At 43.7% G+C, this 27,933-nt stretch overlaps 1 protein-coding gene across 1 annotated transcript in view; it reads right to left on the bottom strand.

The window, feature by feature from the left end:
• The window catches only part of TAF10 (TATA-box binding protein associated factor 10), a 264,061-nt gene that overhangs the window by 142,934 nt on the left and 93,194 nt on the right, over window positions 1–27,933 (bottom strand). The window contains exons 3-4 of the mRNA XM_044058550.1: window positions 21,847–21,911; window positions 21,366–21,480 (exon numbers count right to left, since the gene is read on the bottom strand). Of these exons, the coding sequence (XP_043914485.1) occupies window positions 21,366–21,480; window positions 21,847–21,911 (180 nt within the window). The remainder of the gene's footprint in view (window positions 1–21,365; window positions 21,481–21,846; window positions 21,912–27,933) is intronic.

Here is a 27,933-nt window from a genome sequence, read left to right as displayed (position 1 = left end):
GTAGTCATGGATTCGGCTGAAGATTGACCAGTTTTCTCGGTTTCGGCCGAAACCGAGACACTCGCGGCTTGCTTAACCGTGGTTTCGCGAAACCGGACCCGAGTGTCGGTCTTTTCTTGCGTTTTTAACAATTTGGGTAGTCGGAGGATCAGACGGCATAATGTACGCAAAATCTGAGCCGAAAAACTGTTCAGCAAACTCCGACTGACGCCTAAGCGTTCGTCGGTTGAAGGAAGCTTACAGGCCGAACAGGCTGCTACGTCGTGGTCTGGGCCTAAACAAGGCAAACAGTAAGAGTGGAAATCTTTATGAGGTATTTGTTTCCCACAAGTTAAACAGTTACTGACTTTTTCTGACATCGGCTGAGGCAAGAAAGAGTCCCCAACGGGGTACTTAGCTTTTAGAAGTCTTCGAAGTAGTATTCGGTAGTAGTAATCTCTGGATCTGACCGACCGGCACTTGCGAACAGCTTCTGCTTCGGGCGCCACGCGGCAAGAAAGACTGAGGAAAATGGCGTTGGCTGATGCCTTTATACCCGAAGACCAGCAGAGATGACGTCGGGTGAAGTGCGACATCAGCCGAAGCCGAACCCAGACTTTGGAATCCGGCCGACCGAAGGGCTGCCTGACGACAGGACAACCCCATTTGTTATGACTGCAGATGCATCCATGAAGGACATCTGTAGGGTGCTCCTGCCGGCAGGCAGCCCGAGGTCGGCCAGAATCCCAAAGTCTGGGTCCGGCGTCGGCTGTACAAGCTAGTACCCTGACGTCAGTACGCTTTGGTACATAGCCCTCAGCCGACGCCATCTTCTCCAGCCTTTCTTGCCCTAGATGTCAGAAGTCCCCAATAAAACAAAAATGAATCCAACAAGGAAACACAAATACACCACAAAAAAGGAAAAGGTAGAAAAAAGAGGGGATAGGAGGGAGGGAAACCCCGACTGCAACAGTGAAGACACACTAACATCTACATTTATGTAGGTGTACACAACTGTACTATGTTCTTCGTGTTTCACTGTTGCAGTCATAACTGTAGGGTGGAATCCCAAAGCAGTGTAAAAGGGGAGGAGGCTTTAGATAGAAGAAGGGGAGGCAAGAATACCCTGCAAAACAGCAGAGGCAAAGCCTGCCCTGGTCTTAGAAAACAGAGGGAGATTGTAGTGCTTGGAAAAAGTATGCACAGAACTCCAAGTGGCAGCTTCCAAGATATCCTTGGTAGGTACTCCTCTGAGGAAAGCTGTAGAAGTGGCAGCTGCTCTAGTAGAATGACTTCTAATGGTACCTGGAAACGGTTTCCCATGATGAGTGTAACAAAATCTGATTCCATAAGCAATCCATTTGGAAATAGTTTGTTTAGAAATAGGCTTTCCAAGAGAACTGGAGGCAAAAGAAACAAACAATTGATTAGACTGTCTGAACTCTTTAGTCTTGTCCAGGTAAAATTGTAATTGTCTGTGCACATCTAATGAATGCAAAATCCTTTCCCCTTTATTTTGAGGATTTGGAAAGAAAGTAGAAAGGTGAATAGTCTGATTTAAAGCCACTTTCGAAATCACCTTAGGCATGAAAGTAGGATTGGTCCTCAAGGATACTCTGTCCTGATGGAAAATAAGGTATGGTTCCACAGCCATGAGAGCTTGCAACTCTGAGACCCTTCTGGCAGAGGTCAATGCTAATAAAAGGACAGTCTTCCAAGACAAAAACTTAATATCTGAAGATGCAGCAGGCTCAAAAGGAGGCAAAGTAAGTTTTTCTAAAACATAATTAAGATCCCAGGCAGGGACAGGAGGGGTCCTGGGAGGCCGCAAATTTTTAGCCCCTCTCAAGAATTGCTTCACCAAAGGATGAGAAAAAACAGGAGGATCAGAACTGAAAAGAGCAGAAATAGCAGAAGCATGAATCTTAATGGAAGAAAAGGAAAGTCCTTTAGATAAAAGTTCCAAAAGGTAAAGCAAAATAGAAGAGAGATCAGGAACCAGAGGATCCGAGCCTCGGTCCTGCATCCAAATACAAAACCTCTTCCATTTAGAGGCATAGGATTTCCTAGTGCTAGGCCGTCTAGCTTCCAGAAGAACATCCAAAACTTGTTTGGGAAGACTAGAGGAAATCAAATTCCTTTGAAGAGCCAAGCTGCCAGGCAAAGGGTCTTGAGATTGGAATGTAGTAACTGACCCTGATGCTAGGACAGAAGCGAAGGGTTCAGAGGGAGAATCCAAAGAGGCCCCAAGAACAGGTGTTTTAAAGTTGGATACCAAAACTGTCGAGGCCAATTTGGAGCAATCAAGATGAGGAACTTGGGCTTGTCCTGTTTTATCTTCAGTAATACCCGAGGTAGTAGAGGAAGAGGAGGGAAGGCATATCCTGAAAGGCTTCTCCAGCTGAAGGACAGGGCATCCACTCTCCAAGCTGTTTTGTGGAAGGACCTGGTGCAAAAGCGAGGCAGCTGATGATTGAGATGGGATGCAAACAGATCTATCTGGGGACATCCCCAAACTGCAGTAATCCTGTTGAATAAGTTGGTGTCTAGCATCCATTTGTGAGGATCTGAAATGTTTCTGCTCAGGCTGTCTGCTAAGAGATTCTGTTCCCCTGGAATGAATTGAGCCTGGAGATGTAGATTCAAATTTAGAGCTGTGTCCCATAAAGCCATAGCTAGTCTGCAAAGGGGTACGAATGAGAACCCCTGCTTGTTGATGTACCACATGATCGTGGTGTTGTCTGTCTGATTAGCAGAGGCCCTGGTTGCAAAAGGTTCTTGAAGGCTAGAAGGGCATTTTGAACTGCCAACATTTCCTTCAGATTGATGTGCCAGTGAAGATGGTCCTTTGTCCAGGTTCCCTGCTGGCAATTGTCTAGAAAGTGTGCTCCCCAAGCATAATCCGAGGAGTCCGTGGTTAGGATTTGAGTAGGTTGAGGTAGACGAAAAGGCTTTCCTTCGTTTAAAGTGCATACCCTGGACCACCAGAGGAACTCCCTCTGAAGGCAGGGGATCAGAGGAATCAGAATATCCAGATCGTGGTAATGCTGTGACCATACACTTTTCAGATACCATTGAAGCTTTCTCATATGAAGCCTTGCGTTTGGAATCAACAGAATGCAGGAAGCCATGTAGCCCAGAGCCTGCAGGAATTTCCTTGCAGTGAGCTGAGATAGAGTTGCCAAGGTGCTGAAAGTAGAAGCCAGCTGAGTTTGTTTTTCTGGAGTGAGGAAGGCCCTTTGTAAGGTTGTATTTAAGAGGGCTCCCAAGAATACCATTTGTTGAGAAGGGATCAAATGTGACTTTTTGTGTTCACTGAGAATCCCAGTAGGAGGAGAAGACGTTGAACAAAGTCCAGATGTTGAAGTAGAAGATCTTTGCTGTCTGCCTGAATAAGGCAGTCGTCCAAATAGGGATAAATCTGGATCCCCTGAAGTCTGCAGTAAGCCACTACTGGTGCCAGGCACTTGGTAAAGACTCTGGGCGCAGTAGATAAACCAAAGGGCAGTACAGAGAATTGAAAGTGCCTCGAACCTGCCTTGAACCTGAGGAATTTCCTGCGTTCCTGCCTGATGGGAATGTGTAAGTAGGCTTCCTTTAAGCCCAATGTCACCATCCAGGTGTCGAGAGAGCATTGGAATTAGTTGCTGCAGAGTAAACATCTTGAATTTTGGAATTTCCAAAAAGGTGTTTAACACAGAAAGGTCCAGAATAGGTCTCCATGAGTTTTGTTTTCTTGGAACCAGAAACAGTCTTGAATAAAAACCTTTTCCCATCTCCGAGAGTGGAACAGGCTCTATGGCTCTCATGGCCAGAAGAGCATCCACTTGATTTAAGGCCTCTGACTATTGATGTTTTGGCAGATCTGGCCAACCGTGAGCCCTTGGCAAAGTGTGAAAGTGGAATTTGTAACCCTTTAAAATCACGTCCAATACCCATCTGTCCTGGGCAATACGAGTCCAATTTCTGTAAAAAAGAGACAGTTTTCCTCCGAGAGGGGCATCCAGGTGAAGGGGTCCCGTAGCCCAACCGAGAGAGTCATTGAGTTTGCTTTCTTTGAGATTGGGATCTGTCTTCTCCCCTTCTAGGTGAAGAAGCAGTCCATTGTCTAGATCTGTAAGAGGCCTGACCTTGACCACGACCTCTGGAGCGTCTATATCTCCCCCTTGGGGGCCTGTCAGGGGGGGGAAAGGACCAATTTTTAGAGGGCCAATTCCTGGAAAATCTAGGAGGCTGAACTTGCAAGAAATCTTTTACAGTCTGCATAGACTTTGCCTTTTCTTCCATCTTTTAATAACTTCCTCAGCCTTGGATCCAAAAAGAACATCATGTTGAACAGGGGCATCTAATAACTTAGCCTTAACCTGTTCAGGTAAACTTTGTTCACGAAGCCAGGCATGTCTCCTGATAACAGTACCAGAGGCTGCAGCCCTGCAAGAAGCATCCAAAGCATCAAAACCACAATGTAAACTATGTTTGTTCACTTGTTCAGTAGCATGCAAGACATCCTGAAGTTCCTTATCCTCTGCACATGCAGGAAGGGAAGCAAGCTTTTGCTTTAAAACAGACAAAAGAAATTGCTGATACTTAAACATATGAAACTGGCAATTTAAAGCCCTTATAGACATGGTAGCAGAAGTATATACCTTTTTTCCCCACCGTCTAAAGCACGAGAATCCTTCTCAGAGGGAATAGGATTTTTAGAAGTAGCAACCTTAGCAGCCTTAGAGCCCTGAGAAATAGTTTCAGGATCCGCAGAAGGGTTTTTAAATAAGAATAAATGAGAGTCAGGAACCCTATAAAATCTATCAGGCTTAGAAGGAGCAGGAGGCATGGAATCAGGATTCAAATTAGCCTCAGAAAAAGCATCATCTACAATGTCCAAAACAGGAGGGATAGCTAAAGGCCTATGCTGAGGAAGAAGAAGAAATTCCCTAAGCCTCTTCTTGGAAGCAGAATACTCCTGTCCTCCCCAATGAAAATGTTCCCTCATCTCATGCAAGGTTTCCCCAAAAGAGAAATCCTCAGGCGGAGAGGCCGAGGGTAAAGAGTCCTCAGCATCCGAATCCTCATAAGGAGGAAAGGAATAGTCCTGATCTGAGGAAGAAACAGAAGATACAGAAGCCTGGTCAGAGGAATCCAGAGTAACATCCTGTCGAGGCCTTTTCTCAGGAGGGGGGTGAGAACCCCTAATCATTGTAAGCAAATCTTCAGCCATCTTTAATAATTGCTTCTTTGTCCTGGGAGTAGATTCAGAAGCAGCTTGAGCACTTTAGACTTAACAGGAGTCTTTGTCTTTGCCTTTGAAATAGTGATGCGAGTAGGCCTGAAAACCCCCTCAGAAGCCGGTACCTGCACAGCGGTTCCGGACCCATCTGAAGGAGTGACGTCCGAAGGTCCTGCAGCAGTTAAAATAGTGGGCCTTGCTGGCCCCCCTTGGGAGTCCAGACGCCATCGGTTCAGAAGTGGCGGGCGACAGGGGCTGCAAAAGCGCCTCACTGGCGACAACCGAACGGACGCTGGCTCCAGCTGCAACGAGTCCTGTTTGGACCTCGGAGGCCTGTCTTTGTCTTTGCGCTTCTTTTGAATTCCGGTAGTGTCCGATAGTGTCCGACGACATTCTATAATTGAAGCGTCTGCCAAAATAATTTAAAGCCCAATCGTACCTGCGCTTGATAGTACGAGAGTTGAACCTGGCACAGAACCGACAACAAGAAACGTCGTGGTCAGGGCCTAAGCAAGGTAGACAGTAAGAGTGGAAATCTTTATGAGGTATTTGTTTCCCACACGTTATACAATTATTAACTTTTTCTGACATCGGAGGAACAAGAAAAAGATTCCCCAACGGGGTACTTAGCTTTGAGAAGAGAAGTAAGAAAGTACAGTTTTGTACCTACCATAAATGTAGATGTTCGAGGATCCCCATTGCTGCAGTCCTTACTATTGGGTGTAGTCCGCTGTCCAGTCGGCCCGAATACCAGAGTATATGGCTGGCGTCGGTCAGGGCGCATTAGACTGACGTCAGTACGTCAGGGTACTAATGCGCATGACCGACGTCATATCCTCAGTCTTTTCTTGCCCCAGATGTCAGAAGACCCTAAAAAGACAAGGCCCAAAATACCTGCACCAAAAATATGTACAATATATACAAGAATATATACAAAAATATCAGCATGTAACCTCACCTACACAACCACCCCTAAACACAGAGGGGAAGGAGGGAGGGTAAATTGGACTGCAGCAATGGGGATCCTCGAACATCTACATTTATGGTAGGTACAAAACTGTACTATGTTCTTCGTTCCCCATTGCTGCAGTCCTTACTATTGGGTAGAATCCCAAAGCAGAGGTAAGGGAGGCTGGCAAATCATAAAGAAGCAGGAGCTGACAACATGCCTTGCAAAACAGCTGTGGCAAAACCAGCCCTAGACTTAGAGTAGATAGGAAGGTGATAATGCTTAGAGAAAGTATGCACTGAACTCCAAGTAGCTGCTTCCAAAATATCCTTAGTTGCCACCCCTTAGAAATGCTGTTGAAGTGGCAGTAGCCCTAGTGGAATGAGGCCTAATCCCAGCCGGAATCTCCTTGCCATGATGGGAATAACAAAATGCAATGCAAAAGCCAATCCACCTAGAAAGAGTTTGTTTTGACACAGGCTTGCCCTGCGAACTCAAAGCAAAAGAAACAAACAACTGCTGAGACTGCCTAAAATCCTTAGTCCTGCTTAAATAATAACGCAATTGCCTGTGTACATCTAAAGTGTGCAAAATCTTTTCCCCTTTATTTTGGGGGTCTGCATAAAAAGTAGGCAAATGAATAGTTTGGTTTAAAGCCACACTAGAAACCACCTTAGGCATAAAGGAAGGATTAGTACGTAATGATACCCTATCCTTATGGAAAATCAAAAGGGCTCTACTGCCATAAGGGCCTGCAACTCAGACACCCTTCTTGCAGAAGTAATAGCCAACAGAAAAGCAGTCTTCCATGACAAGTATTTCAATTCAGCAGTAGCCGCAGGCTCAAAAGGTTGTAGAGTAAGTTTTTCCAACACAAAATTGAGATCCCAAGCAGGAGTAGGAGCTCTCGTGGGGGTCTGATATTCTTTGCCCCTCTAAGAAACTGCTTGAACAAAGGATGCGAAAACAATGGTGGGTCACAATCATAGTGAGCTGAAATTGCTGCAGCATGAATCTTAATGGAAGAGAAGGACAAACCTTTGTCCAATAACTCAGTAAGATATTGAAGAGCCACACTCAAATTAGGCTCAGAAATCTCCAAATTCTTTGCTGTACTCAAAATAAAAATCTCTTCCATTTTTCTGCACACTTTCCTTGTACTAGGTCTTCTAGCTTCCATAATTACATTTAAAACTTGTTGAGGAAGTTGAGACCTGCTGTGTTTCAACACAGAATATGCCAGGCTGTTAGATGAAGAGAGTGAAGCTTGACATTGAGCAGATGACCGTCCTTCTGAGATAACAGATGAGGAATCAGAGGTAAAGGCCATGGAGGCTTCTTTACCAGACTCCGTAGTAGTGGGTACCAATGTTGCGAGGCCAATCTGGAGCTATCAAAATCATCCTTGGTCTGTCTTGTCTGACCTTTAATAGTACCTTTGGAAGAAGAGGCAGAGGTGGAAAGGCATACACATGAAGGTTTTCCAACTGAAAGACAGAGCATCCACTTTCCAAGCTGTGTGATGAAACCCCTTTGTGCAATACTTTGGCAGCTGGTGGTTTAGTGGAGAAGCGAACAGATCTATGTCTGGAGTTCCCATGACACTGTCAATTTCTGAAATACATGAAGATCCAGTTTCCACTGTGGGGATCCATGATTTGTCTGCTTAACACATCTGCTAAGGAGTTCTGTGCTCCTGGCAGAAACCTTGCCTGAAGAGTTAGTTGCAAGCTTAGCAGTCTCCCATAAAATCATTGCTTGCCTGCATAGAGGATAAGAATGTGTTCCCCTTGCTTGTTGATGTACCACATGACAGTTGTGTTGTCTGTTAGAATCAACACCTGCCCTGGAAGAAGTAACTCCTTGAAAGCCATTAATGCAAACTGGACTGCTAACATCTCCTTCATGTTGATATGTAGATGCTGTAGTCTGGCAGGCCACTTGTCTTGCATCCACTTTCCATTTAGATGAGCTCCCCAAGCAATGTCCGAGGCATCTGTCGTTAAAATCTGACTCGCCTCTGGCGGGTCACAGAGAGTCCCTTGTTTAGGTGACATTCCTGAGCCCACCACAAAAATTCTTTTTGAAGGCAAGGTATTATTTGAATGACAGTGTCCAAATCCTGGCAGTGCTGTGTCCATACATTTTGAGATACCATTGTAGCTTCCTCATATGCAGTTTGGCATTGGGAAGCACCAGAATACAAGATGCCATGAACCCTAATGCTTGAAGGACTGTCCTTGCAGTCAGCGGACTGATGAGATAGTTGATGGAAGTAAAGTGATAGACTCTTTTGTTTGTCCGGGGTTAAAAAGGCCATCTGGGCTGCTGTATTCAGTCTCACACCCAGAAAGCACATGTCTTGAGAGGGTACTAGACTGGACTTTATTTCGTTCACAGAATACCCTAGGCATCTTAGCACTGCTATAACATATTCCAGATGCTGTAGAAGGTCTTCCTTTTCTTGAGCCAGAATCAGGCAGTCGTCCAAGTAAGGATAGATTTGAATTCCTTGTAGCCTGAAGTAAGCTATCACTGGAGCCAGAACCTTTGTGAATACTCTGGGCAGTAGATAAGCCAAAGGGCAATGCAGAGAACTGATAATGAGAATTTCCAGCTCGAAACCGCAGATACTTCCTGCAACTTAGCCTTATAGGCACATGAAGGTAAGCTTCCTTGAGATCTAAAGTTACCATCCAGTGATCTTTGCCCAGCAGAGGTAAAAGCTGTTGTAACGTCAACATCTTGAACTTGGGAATGTCCAGATAAGTATTGAGGAGAGATAAATCCAAAATTGGTCTCCACGTGTTCCCCTTCTTTGGTACTAGGAACAGGCGAGAATAAAATCCTAGGCCCCTTTCTAATACAGGGACTGGCTGAATGGCCCCCATCTGGAGTAACTGAGAAACTTGCTTGTGAGCCTCTTTTCTTTGTGGAGGAGGAGCGTCTGGCATGCCTTTGAAAAGGGGCATTGTATGGAAATAAAACCTGTAACCGTGGTGAATGATATCCAACACCCATCTGTCTTGAGTAATTAAATCCCAATTTTCTTTGAAAGAGACAGTCTTCCTCCCAGAGGAGCTGCCAGGCGAGAATCTACTGGCAGCTGAAAAGGCAGGTCATTGGGTCTGTTTGAAAGGACTGACCCTGCCCTCACCAGAAGTCTGAGCAGGTGAACTCCCTGTTCTAGGCCTAAAAGAACCTTGAGCCCTGCCCCTACCACGTCTAGACCTACCCTAGACTGGGAATCATAAGCAGGATATGTCCACCCCTTAGCAGGCCAATTTCTACTAAATTTGGTGGCTGCACCTGCAAAAATCTTTAACAGTTTGCATAGACTTAGCTTTGTCCTCCATTTTCTTCAAAACTGCTTCCACAGGCGAACCAAACAACACATCAGACTGTAAAGGAGCATCCAAAATCCTTGTCTTAACATGCTCAGCTAAATTCTGATCCCTCAACCAGGCATGCCTCGAAGAACAGAACTAGTGGCAGCCACCCTCGAGGAGGCCTGTACAGCATCAAAACCACATTGCAAAGAATGCTTACCCACTTGTTCAGACACATGAACCAAATCCAGCAACTCTTTACACTCAATACCTTCCGCCAAAGCATCCACCTTAGATTTCAATTGTGAAAGGAGATAATTTTGATATTTTAGCATGTGAAACTGACAATTCAACGCTCTCATGGCTAGAGTAGAAGAAGTATACACTTTCTTTCCCCACCTATCCAAAGCCCGTGCCTCTTTATCAGTGGGAACAGGATTTTTAACCACAGAGGCCTTAACACCTTTAGGCCCCTGAGAAACAGTTTCTGGGTCCGCCCTGGGACTCTTAAACAAATACTTATGAGCTTCGGGCACCCTATAATACCCATCAGGTTTAACAGGAGCAGGAGGCAAAGAGTCAGGGTTCAGGGAAGCCTCTGCAAAAACATCTTCCACCACATTCAACACAGGAGGTATAGCTAAGGGCCTATGCTGGGGTAAAAACAAGAATTCCCCAAGCCTTTTCCTGGAATCAGAGTAATCCTGGCCTTCCCATTTAAAGTGCTCCCTCATGGAATGCAGAGTCTCTGAAAATGAGAAATCCTCAGGAGGAGAAGCTGTAGGAGTGGAATCATCCACATCAGAATCAGAATAAGGAGGATACTCTTGCAAATCTTCATGAAGACTCAGAAGCCTCTGAACACTGTTCAAAACTATCAAACTCCGGTTCCACCCTAGGCCTCTTAGGAGGGGGCATAGAACCTCTAATCATAGTAATCAAATCTTCTGCCATTTTAAGCATATGTTTCTTAGGTACAGAACCCGAAATGCTAGGAGAAGCCCCCATTGAAGCTGAACTTGGCCTACCTCTCAAGGAAGTTTTGGCAACAGAAGGAGAGGCTCTAACAACCTTGGGAAGAGAGGGAAGAACAGTTACCTGAGAAGCCCCCTCAGCCTGGCCTACCTCCTGAGAGGCACATCCTGTAACAGTAAAGTTTCTGCCTGAGACTCCATGGAAACTCCTGGCAAAACCTCTGGCTCCACTGAGCCTTCTAAAGAACCGGCGTCCGGGACTGCGGTTCATCAACCCTAGGCTTCGCTGTTTTGTCCTTGCGCTTCTTGGGCCGAAGCGGGCGTCGGAGCATCCGGCGGCATTTTATAATTACAGCGCTTCCCAAACACTAACCTGGCACAGTCTAACCTCCTCTTAATAGTGCGTTTGTTAAACCTAGCACAAGAGCGGCAACCAACAACGTCGTGCTCAGGCCCTAAACAAGGTATACACAAGGTATGGTAATCCCTATGAGGTATCTGTTTCCCACAAGAAATAGTTATTCACTTTTTCTGACATCCGGTAAAATACTGAGGCAAGACAAAACCAAAATGTTCCCCAGCGGTACTTAGCCAACTCTGCTTCGGTCTGAAACTCCGGTTTGAAATATTTCAGAACGCCAACCTGCACTCGCAAAACTGCTTCTGCATCGGACCATGCGGCAAAAGACTGGGGATATGGCGTCGGTCATGCGCATTAGTACCCTGGCGTACTGGCGTCAGTCTAATGCGCCCTGACCGGCGTCAGCATACTCTGGTATTCGGGCCGACTGGACGGCGGACTACACCCAATAGTAAGGACTGCAGCAATGGGGAACGAAGAACATCTTCGGACCGACAACAACAAAATACGCTGTTCGAAAATCGCCAACCAACGACTTGCGAGCTGCTTTCCACCGCACGGCAAGAAAGACTGGAGAAGATGGCGTCGGCTGAGGGCTATGTACCAAAGCGTACTGACGTCAGGGTACTAGCTTGTACAGCCGACACCGGACCCAGACTTTGGGATTCTGGCCGACCTCGGGCTGCCTGCCGGCAGGAGCACCCTACAGTTATGACTGCAACAGTGAAACATGAAGAACATCTTGAGTAAGTTCCGGATCCATGCTTGTCTGCCGGGACTTCCTGGAGGACTCTTTTCTAGCAGTTTTGAAACTTCTATTACTGCTTGGTCCTTCAGATTGGGTGGAACATCTGGAAAGGATTTCCTTGACGATAAGGGGGGTTGACAGAAGGGAATTTTGTAACCTCCAGATATAACAGACTGTACCCATCTGTCGTGCGTTAAATTTTGCCAGACTTTTGGGTACAGTGAAAGTCTTCCCAGACTGCCTCCAGAGCCGAGCAGCTGAGCAACCCTTCAGGGATGCCGAAAGGGCTCATCAGAGAAAGATTCTCTGTTGCCCTATTTCTGAGGACCCCCTCTGCCTCGAGGGCGGCGTCTGTCGTTTCCCCCTGTACCCCTAGAGGAAAAATCGCTACGTGTGTCAGGCAAGGAAAACCTGGGATTTTTGGAACCACATCTTGCCACTCTTCTGACCTTTGGGGTACTGTCTAGGAGTGGAAAACCGGACTCCCACGGCACACAGAGTCTTGCCTTCTTGCTCACCCCTAGTCAGAAAGTGTCTTTCACCTGTGGTCCAAAAAGAAAGGAACCATCAAAGGGGGTGTTGGTGAATGACACTAAAGGGTTCCCCAAAATTACACAGCCGCATCCATGCAAACCTAAGGGCCACACCCGTACCTGCGGCTCTACTCGCACCATCGGCTGCATAGGAAATGAGCCTCATGGAGGAGTTAACTACAGAATTAAGCATCACCAGCTGGGAAGATATTTTAGCTTGAGCCCCCTCAGCTGATGGATCTTGACGGGTATCTCCGAGCTCTTTAAGGAGATCCCTCTGAAGCCGGGTAAAATGACATAGGTAGTTCAGTAATCTCATAGAAAAGGTCGCTGAAGCGAACATTCGCTTCCCGTATATGTCCATCATCCTAGACTCCTTGTTAGGAGGATGGGCAGACGAAGAGGTCTCTGCTAACTCTTTTTTGGTGGCTGCTGCTACCACCATGGCATCAACAGGAACACCTTTGGTAAGGAACTGCTTATCCTGGGGTGCAGTGATGAATTTGCCAGGTCTCCTCGGAGTTGGTTCCACTGTATCCGGAGTTGATCAAGCCTTTCGAGCCACCACTGCCATAAGTGGATCGAAAGGCGGAGAAACCCAGGAGGTGGAAGGTCGGGAACCGAACGCATCCAGAAATACAGACTCATCCTCGGTAGGGGCTAGGAGATTCCAGTTCCCCCTCTGCTTAAGCATTTCTAGGATGTCCGAGAAGGAAACATCTTCAGAGGGGGATCTCGGGGACCCTTCCGAATCATCTAAGTCTGTATCAGAAGTGACAGACTCAGGGGAGTCAATGTGCTTCCTCTTGCACTTCTTATGAGGGGGCTCCTCTGAATGATCAAGGGAGGCCTCGGAAGAAGAGGAAACACCCAATGGGGTGCCCTGGAGCGCCGGGTCCCTACGCTTGGGGTCTAGAGGAGGAGCAGAGGTTGGCACAGGCACTACAGGGGACGGAGCCGGTGGGGCCGATAGTGGAGCTGACTCAGTGGCCAGCACACTCCTCATGACATCGAAGGCGTCCCTGCCACGATGCAGAGAAAGCTCCGGTTCCGAGGAAATCGGAATCTTTCTCTGCACTGAGGGAGACGGCTCCGAGGCCGATGTAGGAGCCGAGCTCACCTGCGCCGAAGCTCTGAATCTTTCTCTGCACTGAGGGAGACGGCTCCGAGGCCGATGTAGGAGCCGAGCTCACCTGCGCCGAAGCTCTGAAAGGGAGAATGGGGTCGGACAAGGGTCTGATGCCGCTCGCCCCCTCGGAGCTGACGAGAGAACCCCGGCACCCAGATCCCTCGACGGACGGCACCACCGAGGGAATCTGAGCCGACGTCAGAACCGAAGGAGATAGAGTTATCGGAGCAGACGGTTTCACTACTCGAACCCAAACGAACTCCGGCTCCGAACTTACTGGAGTCTGAGAAGGAACATCGAGAGAAATGGATGGAGCAGACACCTGTTGAGGAGGGCTGGACAACAATCTTGGCAAGCGCCTGCGACTTTAGCAACCTACTGACCACTCTCTCCACATCGTGATCAGACAGCCTAGAGGATCGAGAGGAGTGAGAGGATCGGTGACTGCGCTCGCACTGAAGCAAAGGAAACAGAGGAGCCAAATGTACTGATTCCAGTGAATGGGGACCTCAGCCTCTTGTGGCTCCGCGAAGGCTCCGAAGGTTCTGATGGAGCCGACGGGGAGATAGTCTTATTGGTGCCAGCCGGAACCGAAGTAGAAGGTAGAGTCTGAACATAGGACGGCTCCGAACTTAGAGCCGACGGCTTGGTAGGTTTAGGGGATTTCAAAGGCTGAGAGCTCTTGGCCGGTGAATCCTGGGGTTTTAAAAGACCCCCAAGAATAAGCTTATTCTTACGCTCCTGCAGGACTCTTGGACTAAAGGCATGGCAGATAGAACAAGAGTCCTGCAGGTGCACAGCGCCTAAACAATAGATGCAAGAAGTGTGCCAATCTGTCAGAGACATTTTCTGACAGCATGAGTCACACTTGTTGAATCCAGAAACGTTGGATTCCTTTGACATCCTGAAAGAAGGAAACAACAAATACAACAGCTACCAGAAGCAAAATACAGTCTACACAAAAAACACACTCTACTACAAGACTATAGCTAAAGTTTTTTTTTTTTTTTTAATAGGAAAGCCTCTAACTTAAACAGCTAACCTGACAAGAAGAGGTGGGTGGGGGTGGGGGGGTGGGAAAGAACTCTCCAAGTTAAACGAGTTTCTACAAGGAAAAGAAGTGATACTACAACTGAACACTAGCTATCACAAAAAAAGACTAATAGTTAACAATAAAACACTGAAAATACAGAATTCTAGAGTAAGAAAGTTATACAAAAAACTTTATATGAGTGTGAGCCAGTAAAACAACACCTCACAGCTGAAGCGGCAAACGAGATCTGGGTAGCTATCAGTAGGCATCACGGGATAAGGGGTAGCCTCGAGCCAGTAAACAGCTCTCGAGCTACTGAAGATGGCAGAGTCGGAGCAGAGGATGGGCTCCGATCCCAACCAGCAAGAACGAAGACGAGATAGACAATTCAACATTGTCTGTTCCTGGTCTACACAAACTGTACTTACTGGATTGAATATTTTAAGAGATAAAAGAACTGAAGAGGGATCATTAGAAAAGGGAAGGAACAAATTACATAGAAGTAAATGGAAATTGTGGGGACAATACGTGTATAATAGTTTGCAATGTTGGACTTGAGAGTAACAAAGAAAATGAGTTGTATATACTGTATTTAAATGGAAAAATATTACATTAACAAAAAAGAAAACAATTTTATAAAAAAAAAAAAAAAAAAAAAAAAAACAAAGAATGTCCATCCCTCTACATTCCTCTTTACACCCATCACTGAATAAAATGACCCCTTGCTTGGGATATAACCATCTAAGCACCTCATACAATTTTAGGTGCCCCAAAAAGTCCTACTCTCCAGTTTAAGCCACTCAAGTTACTTGACAGGTTTAAAATCCTTCTGCTACACTGTCGTATACATGTTGTTGAAAAGGTAACCTTTACTTAGCATTTCAAGTTTTGAAAACCCTTAGCTTTCTGTACTTCACCATTTTAATAGATTAAGACTTAAACCATCACCACCATAGGCTACCAAGGTCTTCCTCAGCATTGGAGAGACTCGTTCTGCACATTAAAAGGACCTCCCAGACTACCTTCGGAGCTACCTTGATAACTGGATAGGAAGTTAATGCCTGGTATTAGTGCGAATTACCTTCTGCCCAGTCGAAAGGTAATGCGGCTAAGCTTTTCAGTGGCTTTCCTGCAGCAAGACTAATTTATGAACATATGAACTTCATAGGCAAATACGACTGAATACCTACAACCCTCCTGAACTTCTGTTAGCTGTTTGCTATAAAAGGAAAGTCTGTGAAAGAAAAATTCTACAGCATAGACAAACCATTATGTGGCCGTTTTTAAAACACACAGTTTTTTTTTTCAATTTTTTCCCCCCACATTCAAGCAGTGTTTAGGATACATGTGTTAAAGCACTTTCCAAACCTCAGATGCTAACTCTCCTCAGGTCTGTTGTGGTTCTCATAGCACCTAGTGAACAGTATTGTTAAAGTCCATTGTAGACAGAGTTTAAATTCAATATTTCTTAGAAGGATTACTTTTACAATTAAAGCACTCAAGATTTAAATTATGCCTTTAAGGGATAAACACTTCTGAAACATGATGTGCTCTTGGTTTTAAACCAAGTTCATTCCTGTGTTTACTTCACTATTTACTCAGCTGAAACATTTCAAAGCTGCGTTTTGGTTCTTTTACTATGTTGACATTTTCTCGACAGGGTGAAGTTTTTAAAAAAAAATACATTTACACTGATAGTGGCACTTAGCCCACCACTCCCCCATGAAGCTCCCCTGACGTATACTTGTGCAACTTTAAACATCAGGAAGAAGGAAAAGGTTAAGTGATTAAGCTATACATACATTTTTTACAATTCAGTACCATTTTTACAATTGGGCAGCCGCAGTGGTACAGTGGTTAGCGTTGCCGCCTCACAGCAAGAGGTTCTCTGGTTCGATCCTCAGCTGGGGTGCCTTCTGTGCGGAGTCTGCATGTCCTCCCTGTGGTCGCGTGGGTTTCCTCCGGGTGCTCCAGTTTCCTCCCACACCCCAAAGACGTGCTGTAGGTGGATTGGACACTCTAAACTGGCCCTAGGTGTGAGTGCGTGTGTGACTTCTGTGGAAGGTTGGGTGCAGGGCTGGCAACTCAACACCGTAAAACTCCACTGCCAATCATGAGCAGACAGGTGATCCGCTGTGGCTTTTGTTTTAGCAACATTTTTGAAAGTTTTACTGTATGATGAAGTTTTTAACAAAATGAAAACATTAAATGCTGGACATTTCACATACACACCAATACATACATGACCCATACATGCACAATATATACATACAAACACATCCATTTACCTGACTGTGTTTAACTGACGCACTGTTATTAACACAATCATGATGCAATCTGAATTAGATGACTATATGCTTAAAAGGAAGGCACTTTTTTACAAAACACGTAACTTTTTAAGAACATAATTCAAGTTTAAGCTCTCTGGTAGGTACATCTCAGTGAAAGATACTGGAATTCCTGCCTACAACTGCAGAAGGGGTCTCTACAAAGAGGATAATCTAGGTTCAGTTTCCTGCTCATCTTTCTATCAGCTAGAACCATCCTAGACAGTAAACTGTGTATCAAAAAGACCTTCTAAGTACTTTGGATGCAAACTGCACAACCAAGTAATCATGAAAAAGACTTGTGTTCACTTGATGGTTAATACAGTATAAAACCAAAAAATGTCCTACACTATTATTTTTCATTTTAATAAATCATGTTGTGACTGAACAGGGACCATCTTAAGTCAGCCCACTGACACCATTTTATTTATTTTTATTTATTTTTATTTTACATTTGTTAACCGGGCTAGTCTAGCTGGATACATATCCGTTTTCAGTAGAGGCCCGAGGAGAAAAGCTCCAAACAAAATGGTAAGTACATGTTTAAATTACTAGTTACAAAATAGAGTTACAAAAAGAGAATACAAGTTACATTTACAGGATGAAAAAAAAAAATTACATAGATGTTATAGACAAAAGAACAAACAGCAGGTTATACATAGCATTGATTTCGCATATACTAATGGAATATAGACTGGATCAAGAATCATCCGCATTACTATTAGGAATGAGAGATTTTAGAGATCTGGATAAGGGAAATGAACTAGGGAGATATGGGACTAGGAGGGTTTGAGATATATAGTTAGTCAGGTTCACGACATGGGCATAGCCATTGTGTTGTGAGATATTCTTTAAGGTTGTTTTTGAACTGATTGTGCGAGGTTGTAAGTCTTAGGTAGTTTGGCAGGGAGTTCCACGGCTTGCCAATGGAATTGGCGTAGAGGGCATCCCCACCCGAGTTCTTAGCTTTAATGGTTAGGATCTGGGTGCTGTTGGATGATCGAAGACTATTGAGGTTAGTGTATGGAGTCAGAATGCTGCACAGTGAGGGAGTTCTATCAGGATGGTTGATTATTTTGTAAGCTTCCGTGAGTTGGTTAAGTTTGAGAAGATTAGGCAGTTCCAACCAGCCAAGTTTCCTCAGGTTAAGACAATGGTGGGTTCGATAAGGGGAACCTGTTATAAATCTAGCAATGTGGTTGTAGGCAAGAGAGAGCATGTTGAGAGGACCGGGGAAGCATAGAGGAGGGTAGAGAGGAGATGGGTGCGGGCAATAGTTAATTTGGCAGTAGGAGTTAAAAAGTTTTTAATTCTGTACATGGATCCTAGTTTTTTGTTAACAGACTTTACGGTTTGGGTAATGTGTATGTCGAATTTGAGCTTATGATCAATAGTAACACCTAGTAATTTGGTACTGGTGACAGGGGTTATGAGGGTCCCATTGTTGGATTTAACATGGAAGGTTATGTTGTTAGTGTTTGGGAGTTCTTTACCTAGGGGTGAGAAGACGTTGGGGAAGAATAGTAATAATTTCGTTTTAGTTGGGTTGAGTACGAGTTTCAAATCGGTGAACCATTTTTCAACTAGAGAAAAACAGTGTTGAGTGATGGTTTGGAGATTCGAGAGGGAGAAGTCTGAGCAGATTAGGGTGGAGTCGTCGGCATATTGGATGCAGGTGGATTTAGGGATGACTGAGTGAAGGTCATTTATGAAGATGGAAAACAGAAGTGGGCCCAGTATCGAGCCCTGAGGAACACCTATGGTATTAGGGAGCAGTCCTAATATTCTGTTTTGCCACAGGACAGCTTGTTGCCTACCAGTGAGGTAGGCCTTGAACCAGTTTAGTGCTGGAGTGTCCAGATGTAGGGTTTCAAGGGTGTTAAGAAGGAGCTGATGATTGACCATATCGAATGCTTTTGATAGGTCCAGAAAGAGGGCAGAGGATATAAGTTTGTTATTACGATTGTTATTGATGGAGTCAACAAAGGAAAGGAGGGCAGTAGTTGTACTATGGTGGGGGCGAAAGCTGTGCTGGGAGTTGGACAAGAGATGATTAAAGGTTAGGTAGTGAAGAAGTTGTTTGTGGATGCATCTTTCCATAATTTTCGCTATTGGGGACAGTATTGCTATTGGTCTATAATTTGATGTTTCCATGGAGGTACCTCCTTTGTGAAGCGGAATGATATAAGAAATCTTCCAAATAGAGGGGATGTCCGTCTCAGTTATAGTTCTATTGATAAGGATTGATATGGGGTAGGCTATTACATCAGGCATAATTTGTAAGAATTCTGCTGGAAGGTGGTCAGCCGCTAGGGTGGTTGGTTTGAGTTTTTAAGAGGGCATTATATAAGAGGAAGAGACTGGCTTTAAATTGAAGGCGGTAGGGGAGGCATCATGCGGTTGAGCGGCAGATGGGGGAGTGGAGGTTAGTTGACTGGCTAGAGTTTGGATAGTCTCAGTGAAGAAGGAGTTAAAGGTGTTGGCTACTTCTTCCTGCCCTTTCTCTATCAGTTTCTCGGGGGTTGGGGTGGAAGTTTTACCTGGGTGCAGAAGGTTGTTAAAACCTGCCCAGAATTTCTTTGGGTTGTTCTGGTGTTTTTGCTGGAGGTGGCAGAAGTATTGTTTTTTATCTTGGGTAATAGCTGTTTTAGTGGTGTTTCTTAGCTGTTGAAATTTAGTACGATCTTGGGGGTTTTTGTGGCTCTCCATTTATCCCAGGCTTGGTCGCGGAGTTTGATTTTGGTTTTAGTTTCTCTAGTTAGCCAAGGTGCTATCTGAACTTTGGATCTAATTTGCCTATGTGGGGCATGTGAGTCAAGTATCTTAAGGAATGTGTCATTGAAGTGGGACACACTCTCCTCGAGTGGTAGAGTTTTAGTATGGTCCAGTTGCAGGATTTCAGGTCGGCAAGAAATAGTTGTGGGACGAATTTCTTTTTTTCTGATTAGTCTATATAGGGGAGGGTTAGAAGTTGGGCATTTATGTTTAATAATATAAGTTATTAGGTGGTCACTGAGGTCACTGGGAAGGGTGCCTGTGGTGTAGTTGTTTGAGTCCCTATTAGTAAGGATCCAGTCAATGGTACTTTCTTTTTGAAGAGAATTGCCTATTCTGGTTGGGGATAGGATGTTTTGGGAAAAAACATGTAGGTTGATAGGTTGTGGAGTTGTATGGGTAGAACAGAGAGACCAGTCAATATTAACGTCTCCAAGTACTATGGTTTCTTGTGGGTAGCTGGTGGCTAGCCAGCTCAGGGTTTGCTCCAGGTTTTCTGTGTTCTTCCCTGGTGGGATATAGGTTACAATGAGGTTGATGCGCTGTTGAGTGTTTAGGCAGATCTGTAGGGCAATAATTTCTAGGTTAGAGATTATAGGAGGTTGTAATGAATTCCTAAGGATATTCAGGGTATTTTTAAACATAACAGCTATTCCTCCACCTTTTTTCTTTGCACGATCAGCCCTGAAAATATTATACCCGGGTGGGAGGATCTCTTCATTCTTAGTAGTGGGTTTTAGCCATGTTTCGGTTAGACACATAATGTCAGGGGAATGAGTAGCTATAATGGCGTGAAGGTTGTGAACTTTGTTGTTAATGCTTCTTAGGTTCAGATGTGGTATTAGAAGGGAGTCAGTAGATTTTCGGGTTAATTTATAGGGGTTAGAGTCTGGCACAGTGGTGGGACCTGGGTTAGGGTGAATATCGCCGACAATGTTAATACGATTTTTCAGGTAAACTAAAAATCTTTGTAATTTAAATAGGATTTTGAGGTTAGTTTTGTTATGTGGAGTTTTAGGGTGATGAAGTGTAGTGTGGACTACTTTGGGGGATACAGTTTTGTCCTGGTAGAGTGAAGGTGGAATAGAAATGACATGGAGATTGGATTGGGAGTTGGTGTGGCGCTTAGGGAAGGGGATACCTATCAGAGTTTGGTTTTCATACGTTGTTAGGAAATAAGTGGTGATGAGAAGTATTGTTATGAGGGGGGTGATAGTATAAATGAATTTGGCCATAATGGAGATAAGGAAAGGGTAGTGGGAGAGGAAAGAGACTTAGTGTAGGATTTGGTAATGGGTGTGGGCCTTGAGGTGGGAGGAGTAGTGGGGTGTGACGAGGGAGCTTTGGATTAGCTAAGGGGGAAAGTGGGAGGGACTGTTTGTTCCTATAAAAGTAGGTGTACTGGGGGCGGGTGGGATAAGGGGCAGGGAGGCGGGCCAGGCGGCTGAGCGGGCATACACCGCCAGGAGATTAGGGTCTTAGAGGGAACAGTAGTTGAGAGCAGAACTCAGCACAGAGGAGTTTCGACTACAGTTCTTTATAATGATGCAAGGAAAGAAACAGTTTTCCAGGCTTTATAGTACTTAAAGTATTCTAGTGGCACTGCCAGGTTCCTGAGACTAGAACGCTATACTTAGCTATTAATGAGATAATTCCTGAGACTAGAACGCTATACTTAGCTATTAATGAGATAATAATGCTTTGAGTTTACCCTGTATTTTAAATAGTGATTAGGTTGCAGGTTTTGTTTTCTTTTTGAAGGTAAGTAGTGATTAGGTTGCAGGTTTTGTTTTCTTTTTGAAGGTAAGTACTGGTCATAGCATTCGCTGTAGTTTGTAGTCCAGATGGGCGCGATTTTGGGTCTTGGGAACCACGCGTTGTTAGGTAAGAGGGGGGCTTCCTGTAGGCCTGGAGATACGACCGGGCAAGAGAACAGACAGAACCAAATGCAGTTATATCCTATACATATACACACCATCATATTTTCATTTCAACTGTTACCTTGCTTTTGTTCCTAGAGCTTCCGGAAGCAGTTCCCTTCATCTTACAGTGCTGCAGTGCATCATTGGCAATATCGGAAATAAATTTCTGTGCTGCGAGGGAAATCAGACGAATTCTGTGAAGAAACAGTGGGAATACATTATTTTCTAGAAATGAAGAATGCCTTTTTTGTCTCATCATTACTCTAATGCATATTCTATATTCAAAGTGACTCTAATGGTCAGAGAACAAACTACATTTAAGTTGTCATCACTTTTACTCAATGCCCCTAACCTGTTACAGTGTTTGCAAACTCCTGCATAAATTGCGAAAACATTAGAATACAAGCACATCTGCTCAGGCACATTAAACTGTGAATGGAATCAGTTGCAACAAATATCTGATGAGAATTAATTTCAGCAGACATTCCTGAAGTTGCAGGAAAATCTGCTGTTATAAACAGGCATCAACTCTGTTTACAGGAGAAAAAATAGCCACTTACATTCGAGGGTCTGAAGCTTCAAATCCAGCTCTGTTCAAATAATATCCAGTGACTGCATCCGGGATCTAAAAGATAAACCAAGCAGAAGAAACCAAATCAAACATTAGTTTGTAATTTTACTGTAAGTGAACTACAATTAATTCACAACTCTTTTTAACCAGCCATCAATTGCATAAGATTCATATCCTATATACACACACACACACACACACACACACACACACACACACACACACACACACACACCTTAGGATGTTATCTACTTACCTAGTGGCGAGCCACAGTCATCTCTTTCTGGCTTAACATTTTCAGCGCAATAATTAAAAAACTCAGTCACTGCTGCTTACAGTACAGAAATGTTACTTGACCATTTTCTTAAGTTTCTGCTAAGTTATTTCAATACAAGTCATGCACATGATAAATTATGGAATTTACAATCCGGTCCAGAAAACCCATACATCTTTTTCAGACTTTATTCTTCTACCCCATTTTCTCTAAATCGTTCTCTTTACTGTAACCCACCATTTTCATTGATTCTTACTCCTCTGAAAATCCAAGTAGCTCCCATTCCCTCCATTTAATGCGTACAGATCTCCGATCCCCACTTAACAGTTTTAACCATTCCCAACTCGATGGTTTTGTTTTTGTTAATATTCCTTGACTTCTATCCCTACAGATCTCCACTTACCAGTTTTAACCATTCCCAACTCGATGGTTTTGTTTTTGTTAATATTCCTTGACTTCTATCCCTACAGATCTCCACTTACCAGTTTTAACCATTCCCAACTCGATGGTTTTGTTTTTGTTAATATTCCTTGACTTCTATCCCTACAGATCTCCACTTACCAGTTTTAACCATTCCCAACTTCGATGGTTTTGTTTTGTTAATATTCCTTGACTTCTATCCTACAGATCTCCACTTACCAGTTTTAACCATTCCCAACTCGATGGTTTTGTTTTTGTTAATATTCCTTGACTTCTATCCCTACAGATCTCCACTTACCAGTTTTAACCATTCCCAACTCGATAGTTTTGCTTTTGTTCATATTCCTTGACTTCTTTCCCTGCTGGCACTTCTCTACATGCATTTCTGCCTTTTTGTAATAGCTTTTTTTGGCCACGATAAGTTTTAAAGTAAATCTGACTCCTACCTAGATGCTGCTCCCCGACACTGCGTAGCTGGATGTTACCCCAGTACTTTATCCAATATTCTAAATAACATCTAGGGCTTCACATTCCAGACATGTGCTCCAAATTTCCCTTTATTTCTTTCATGCATCTCCAACATTGGCTGCACCATATGTTCCTACAAGCAGACGGCACATCGGGTACGTTTTAGCTGAAATATCTACGCAGGCACTTCCATGCAACTATTCTGAATCTTCTGGACTTTTTGCATATTTAGGGTTACTGCACATGTGATCAGACTCCAATCTGGTCTAAACAGCTGCATTTCCCTTCCCCTTCACTCACTAGTCACTTCCTTTTTGTGTTAGCCGATCTAGCCCCAGTTAAAACATTCCACCACTTCTGGTACTGACAACTCTGTCTGGATCCACAAGTCTATACAGCATCTGATCTTCAGGTCTAAATACGCTAATCTGTACATTTCCTGCAACACAAACTCGCCTGTTACTAGGTTTTGATAGAATCTCCTTTTTGCACCTGTTCCCAAAATATTGGTTTAGTTTCCTACAAGCTCCTCCTTCTGATTGCATTTTGGGTAACCAGAGTTATTACTCAGGATTTCCAGAATCCTAATGGTAATATAGCAGTAACAGACAACTTAGGTGTGATATACTGAAAATTCATCGATAGTTGGTGTGGTTTAATCAGGACAGCAAAGCCCAAGTGATAAATCCAACCGTGGGTAAATCTTCACTATACCACACCCAGGAGTTTGTAATTGCTATTATATAGCGACATTTAAGAAAATAAATTACTTCTTCTTTCGGCTTTTCCCGGTTAGGGGTCACCACAGTGAATCATCTGTCCACTCATGACTGGCAGAGGAGTTTAATGGTGTCGAGTTGCCAGCCCGGTGCCCAATCTTCCACAGAAGGCACACACACACACACACACACACACACACACACACACACACACACACACACACACACACACACACACACACACACACACACACCTAGGGCCAATTTAGAGAGTGTTCAATCCACCTACTGCATGTCTTTGAGATGTGGGAGGAAACCCACGCGACCACATGGGAGGACATATAACTCTGCACAGAAGGCACCCCAGCCGAGAATCGAACCGGAGAACCTCTTGCTGTGAGGTGGCAACGCTAACCGCTGCACCACCGTGGCCACCCTAAGAAAATAAAACTTACTTTTCTTAAATGTCTTTGTATAAAGTGACTGTGGTGTTCTGTGTTTCCAGATTTTACTGCTTTGTTCCCACGTTTATGCAGTACTTCAGTGCTTTTGAAAGCAAGCAAGGATGCCTCCCCACCCTTTTTGGGAAAGAAAAGAAAGCTGTAACCTCCGGACAGTTTAGAGGTATGAGAAACGGGAAAAATCAGATATGTTTTTTTAGTTGTATTTTCTCTGGTTTTGCAAGTACCTCTCCACCTCTTATTTTTTGAAAAAGATTTTATGAGGTAAACCTTGACTAGATGGACTGCCACTGTTGTAATGACACCTGACCCTATGTGCAAAAATGGGAAAGAGTCTAGGATGGATGGATTTACACTATCCGAAGGAAAAAGTATGAAACTGAAATGCATGTCATTATTCAGTGACTATGTTCCTCGGTGACTATTTGGAAAACTACAAATTTTATGAGGAACAAACTAAGGACATGAAATTCAGTTTCAGACTTTCTTTCCTAAAGACTAATGCATGTCTACACATACCAACAGATAAAGTCTGGCTGCTCAATGGACCTTTATCATTGGTAAATTCTCGATTTACAACTGGCGCTCTGGTTGGGCTGAACAATCAGCAAGCTCATTTATGAACGCTAATGGCCAGTCATTGTATAACAGCCAATATTCTGACTGACATCCTTTTGTTTTAAGCAACTGATTAAATAACCATGCTCAGGTACAGCCGAACATAGCCATCAATACTGCGCCTTCTTGGGCTCCATCACAGTCACTCTCAAAGTCTCCTTTGGTCCTTACTTGTTGCATGAATGTTATCCTTTCATTTGGCCTCACAACTGCCATCTTGTATGACATACAGTAGCTACAGCTGGGTCATCTTGTGGTAGTCTTCTATACCCGGTAACCCAAACCCCCCCTTCAGTTTCTCACAAACTACTTTTTCCCTTTTATTATCCCATATAAAAACGTTAGACAACATATCTTCTGGACGGAGAAATAACTATGCCACTCGAATACCAAAGGGGTGGGTAAACAGGCAAACCATTCAGTTAAAAAAAATCCAGCCCAGCCAGTGTCTTCAGTGTGCTAATACCTTAAACATCCTGTAGTGGAGACCAATGGGATACATACAAATGATCCCTTAAAGACAAAGTGTTTAAAGTACTTATCTTCTGAATGACCACAAATTTTACATTTCTGAAAGTATTTATCGGTACATTCAGGCCAATAAAGCCAAGCCCTACTAACTTTAGACATGTTTGTGGCCTTTGTACGTCTGGCAGGGATTTCTTACAATTTTTAATGAAGGATTTCTCTATATGACTTTTTGCCCTTTAATTTGCATATTTTACAGGCACCTTAATGTTTATGGACAGGAGGCTTATTTTAAGCTATCTGTTTAAAAGCAGACAAACAATCCACTTATGCTATACTGATGAGGTATTGCCACAAAACTGAATTTCACCCTAGTTAACAGATGCACAAAAAACATTTACAATGTGAAGCAACAACTGAAGTTTCAGTACAAGGTCTGGCTTCACATTACTCTTTAAAGAACGATACGCAAGCAGCAAATCAAGGTTTTTGAACATCCAAGTAAATCAAACTTGCTATTACAGCATATATATATATATATATATATATATATATATATATATATATATATATATATATATATATATATATATATATATATATATATATATATATATAGATATATATATATATATATATATATATATATATATATATATATATATATATATATATATAACTTGCTATTACAGCATATATATATATATATATATATATATATATATATATATATATATATATATATATATATCTATATATATATATATATATATATATATATATATATATATATATATATATATATATATATATATATATATATATATATATATATATATATATATATATATATATATATATATATATATATATAGATTCATAGGTTCATACTAGGCTATCTGCCCTAGGGCATTTATAAGCCTAGCCAGAATGTGTTTGGCTTTCGCGACCCATTTTAAATTAACTTTGCTATGCCCTTTTTCGAGGTTAGTATACTCTGCCTCTGTCTAACAGTGACACAGAAGTGATACCCAGGGTAAACCTACGATCTCCCATCCACTCATCAAGATTCCTCTTGAAGAGAGTCAATGAGGAACTATGCCTAACCTGGACTGGGATTTTATTCCAGAGTGAAGGGAGCCTCTGGGTTATGAATCGGTCCCTCCAGCATGTCCTATTTATTTCAGTGCTGAGGTTCAAGTCTCTCGGCAGAGTACCCGATGGGATATGGATTTTCTGAGGTGCAGCATGTCCATTAATTCGGGTTGGAAATGGCTTTATCGTCAGGCACAGATCGCCTCTGAACAGGCGGTATGCCACTGAGTAGAGCTGGAGTTTCTTTAACCGGGCAGCATATGGCATCTGTTTGAGCCCTTTGATCCTCTTGGTGAGGTACTTTTGGGGTCTTTCCAGTTGCTGCAGGTGTCTGGTAAGGTACATCCCAAAAGGGGCATTGTACTCAATTATGGGCCTGATGAGGGATGAGTAAAGAGGCACGATGACCTCCCCTGATCTAGATGTGAATCCCTTCATGATTAGGGGGGCTATATAAAATGTTTTTCTAACCACTTTGGCCACGTGGTTGTCAAATGAGAGATTGCTATCAACTTGGGTCCCCAGGTCCCCAATTACTTCTTTTACTTAATGGATTACCACCTATGTGATAATTTGTGGGCACTTTGTTTTTGCCAAAGGGGATGACTATACACTTTTTGGCATTTAGCTTGAGGCCATGGCTCTGGCACCAGTTGTCTGTTTCTATGAAGCCCTTTTGGAGGATGCTTGTGTCGGCTGGAGAGTCGATTATGGCGCCCAGTTTGCAGTCATCTGCGAATTTGGTCAGCCACAGTCCTTCCGAGTTGGCCTGTACCTCCGAGAAATATATACCGAACAAGAGAGGTCCCAGGACTGAGCCTTGTGGGACACCACTTGTAACTGGTTTGGAGTCTGACATGGCTCCAGCAATTCTAATCATGTGGGTTCTGTCCTTGAGCCAGTTTGCAACCCATCTAGTGACATAGCGGTTTATATTTAAGCTGGTGAGCTTATCTATAATGCCCGAGTGGGGTATTGTATCGAAGGCTTTTGCGAGGTCCAGGTAGGCTGTGTGGACCACCTTCCCCTCGTCAATGGCCTTGGTGACTGTTTCAAAGAAATCAACCAGGTTTAAGAGACAGGATCTGCCCTTAAAGCCGAACTGGGTAGGATCCAGTGTCTGTAGGTCCCCAATATCTTTATTTATGAGGTCCATGATGATCCTTTCCATAGCTTTGCAGACTAAGTTAGTCAGGCTTATGGGGCGATAAGTTTCCAGGATCTGTTGAGGCACCACCTTTATGGAGAGGGACCACTGTTGCTGTACGCCACTCTTTGGGCACATATCCTGTAGTAAGGCTGAGATTGAACAGTAGTTTTATGTTTGGGTTTAGCTCTTCTTGGAGTTCATGTAGGACGCAGCCCAGGACACCATCTGGTCCCATTGATGCTGTGTTTTTTGCTTTGGAGAGGGCGGCTCTTACCTGAGAATCTGAGATGTCAGGGGGGTAAGCACTCTGCTGGGATAGATATTTGCCCTTTTGGTGTGGGGGGGGGGGGGTTTGCGCTGAACCTGTCAGCTAGGATGTTGGCAATTTTTTCTTTTTGGTTCA

This window comes from Protopterus annectens, chromosome 16.part0, assembly GCF_019279795.1.
Source record: "Protopterus annectens isolate FY-2018-M chromosome 16.part0, PAN1.0, whole genome shotgun sequence".
In the NCBI taxonomy this organism is placed as follows: domain Eukaryota; kingdom Metazoa; phylum Chordata; order Ceratodontiformes; family Protopteridae; genus Protopterus; species Protopterus annectens.
Note: the sequence above shows the minus strand (reverse complement) of the source record. Positions and strands in the feature narration are given on the sequence as shown.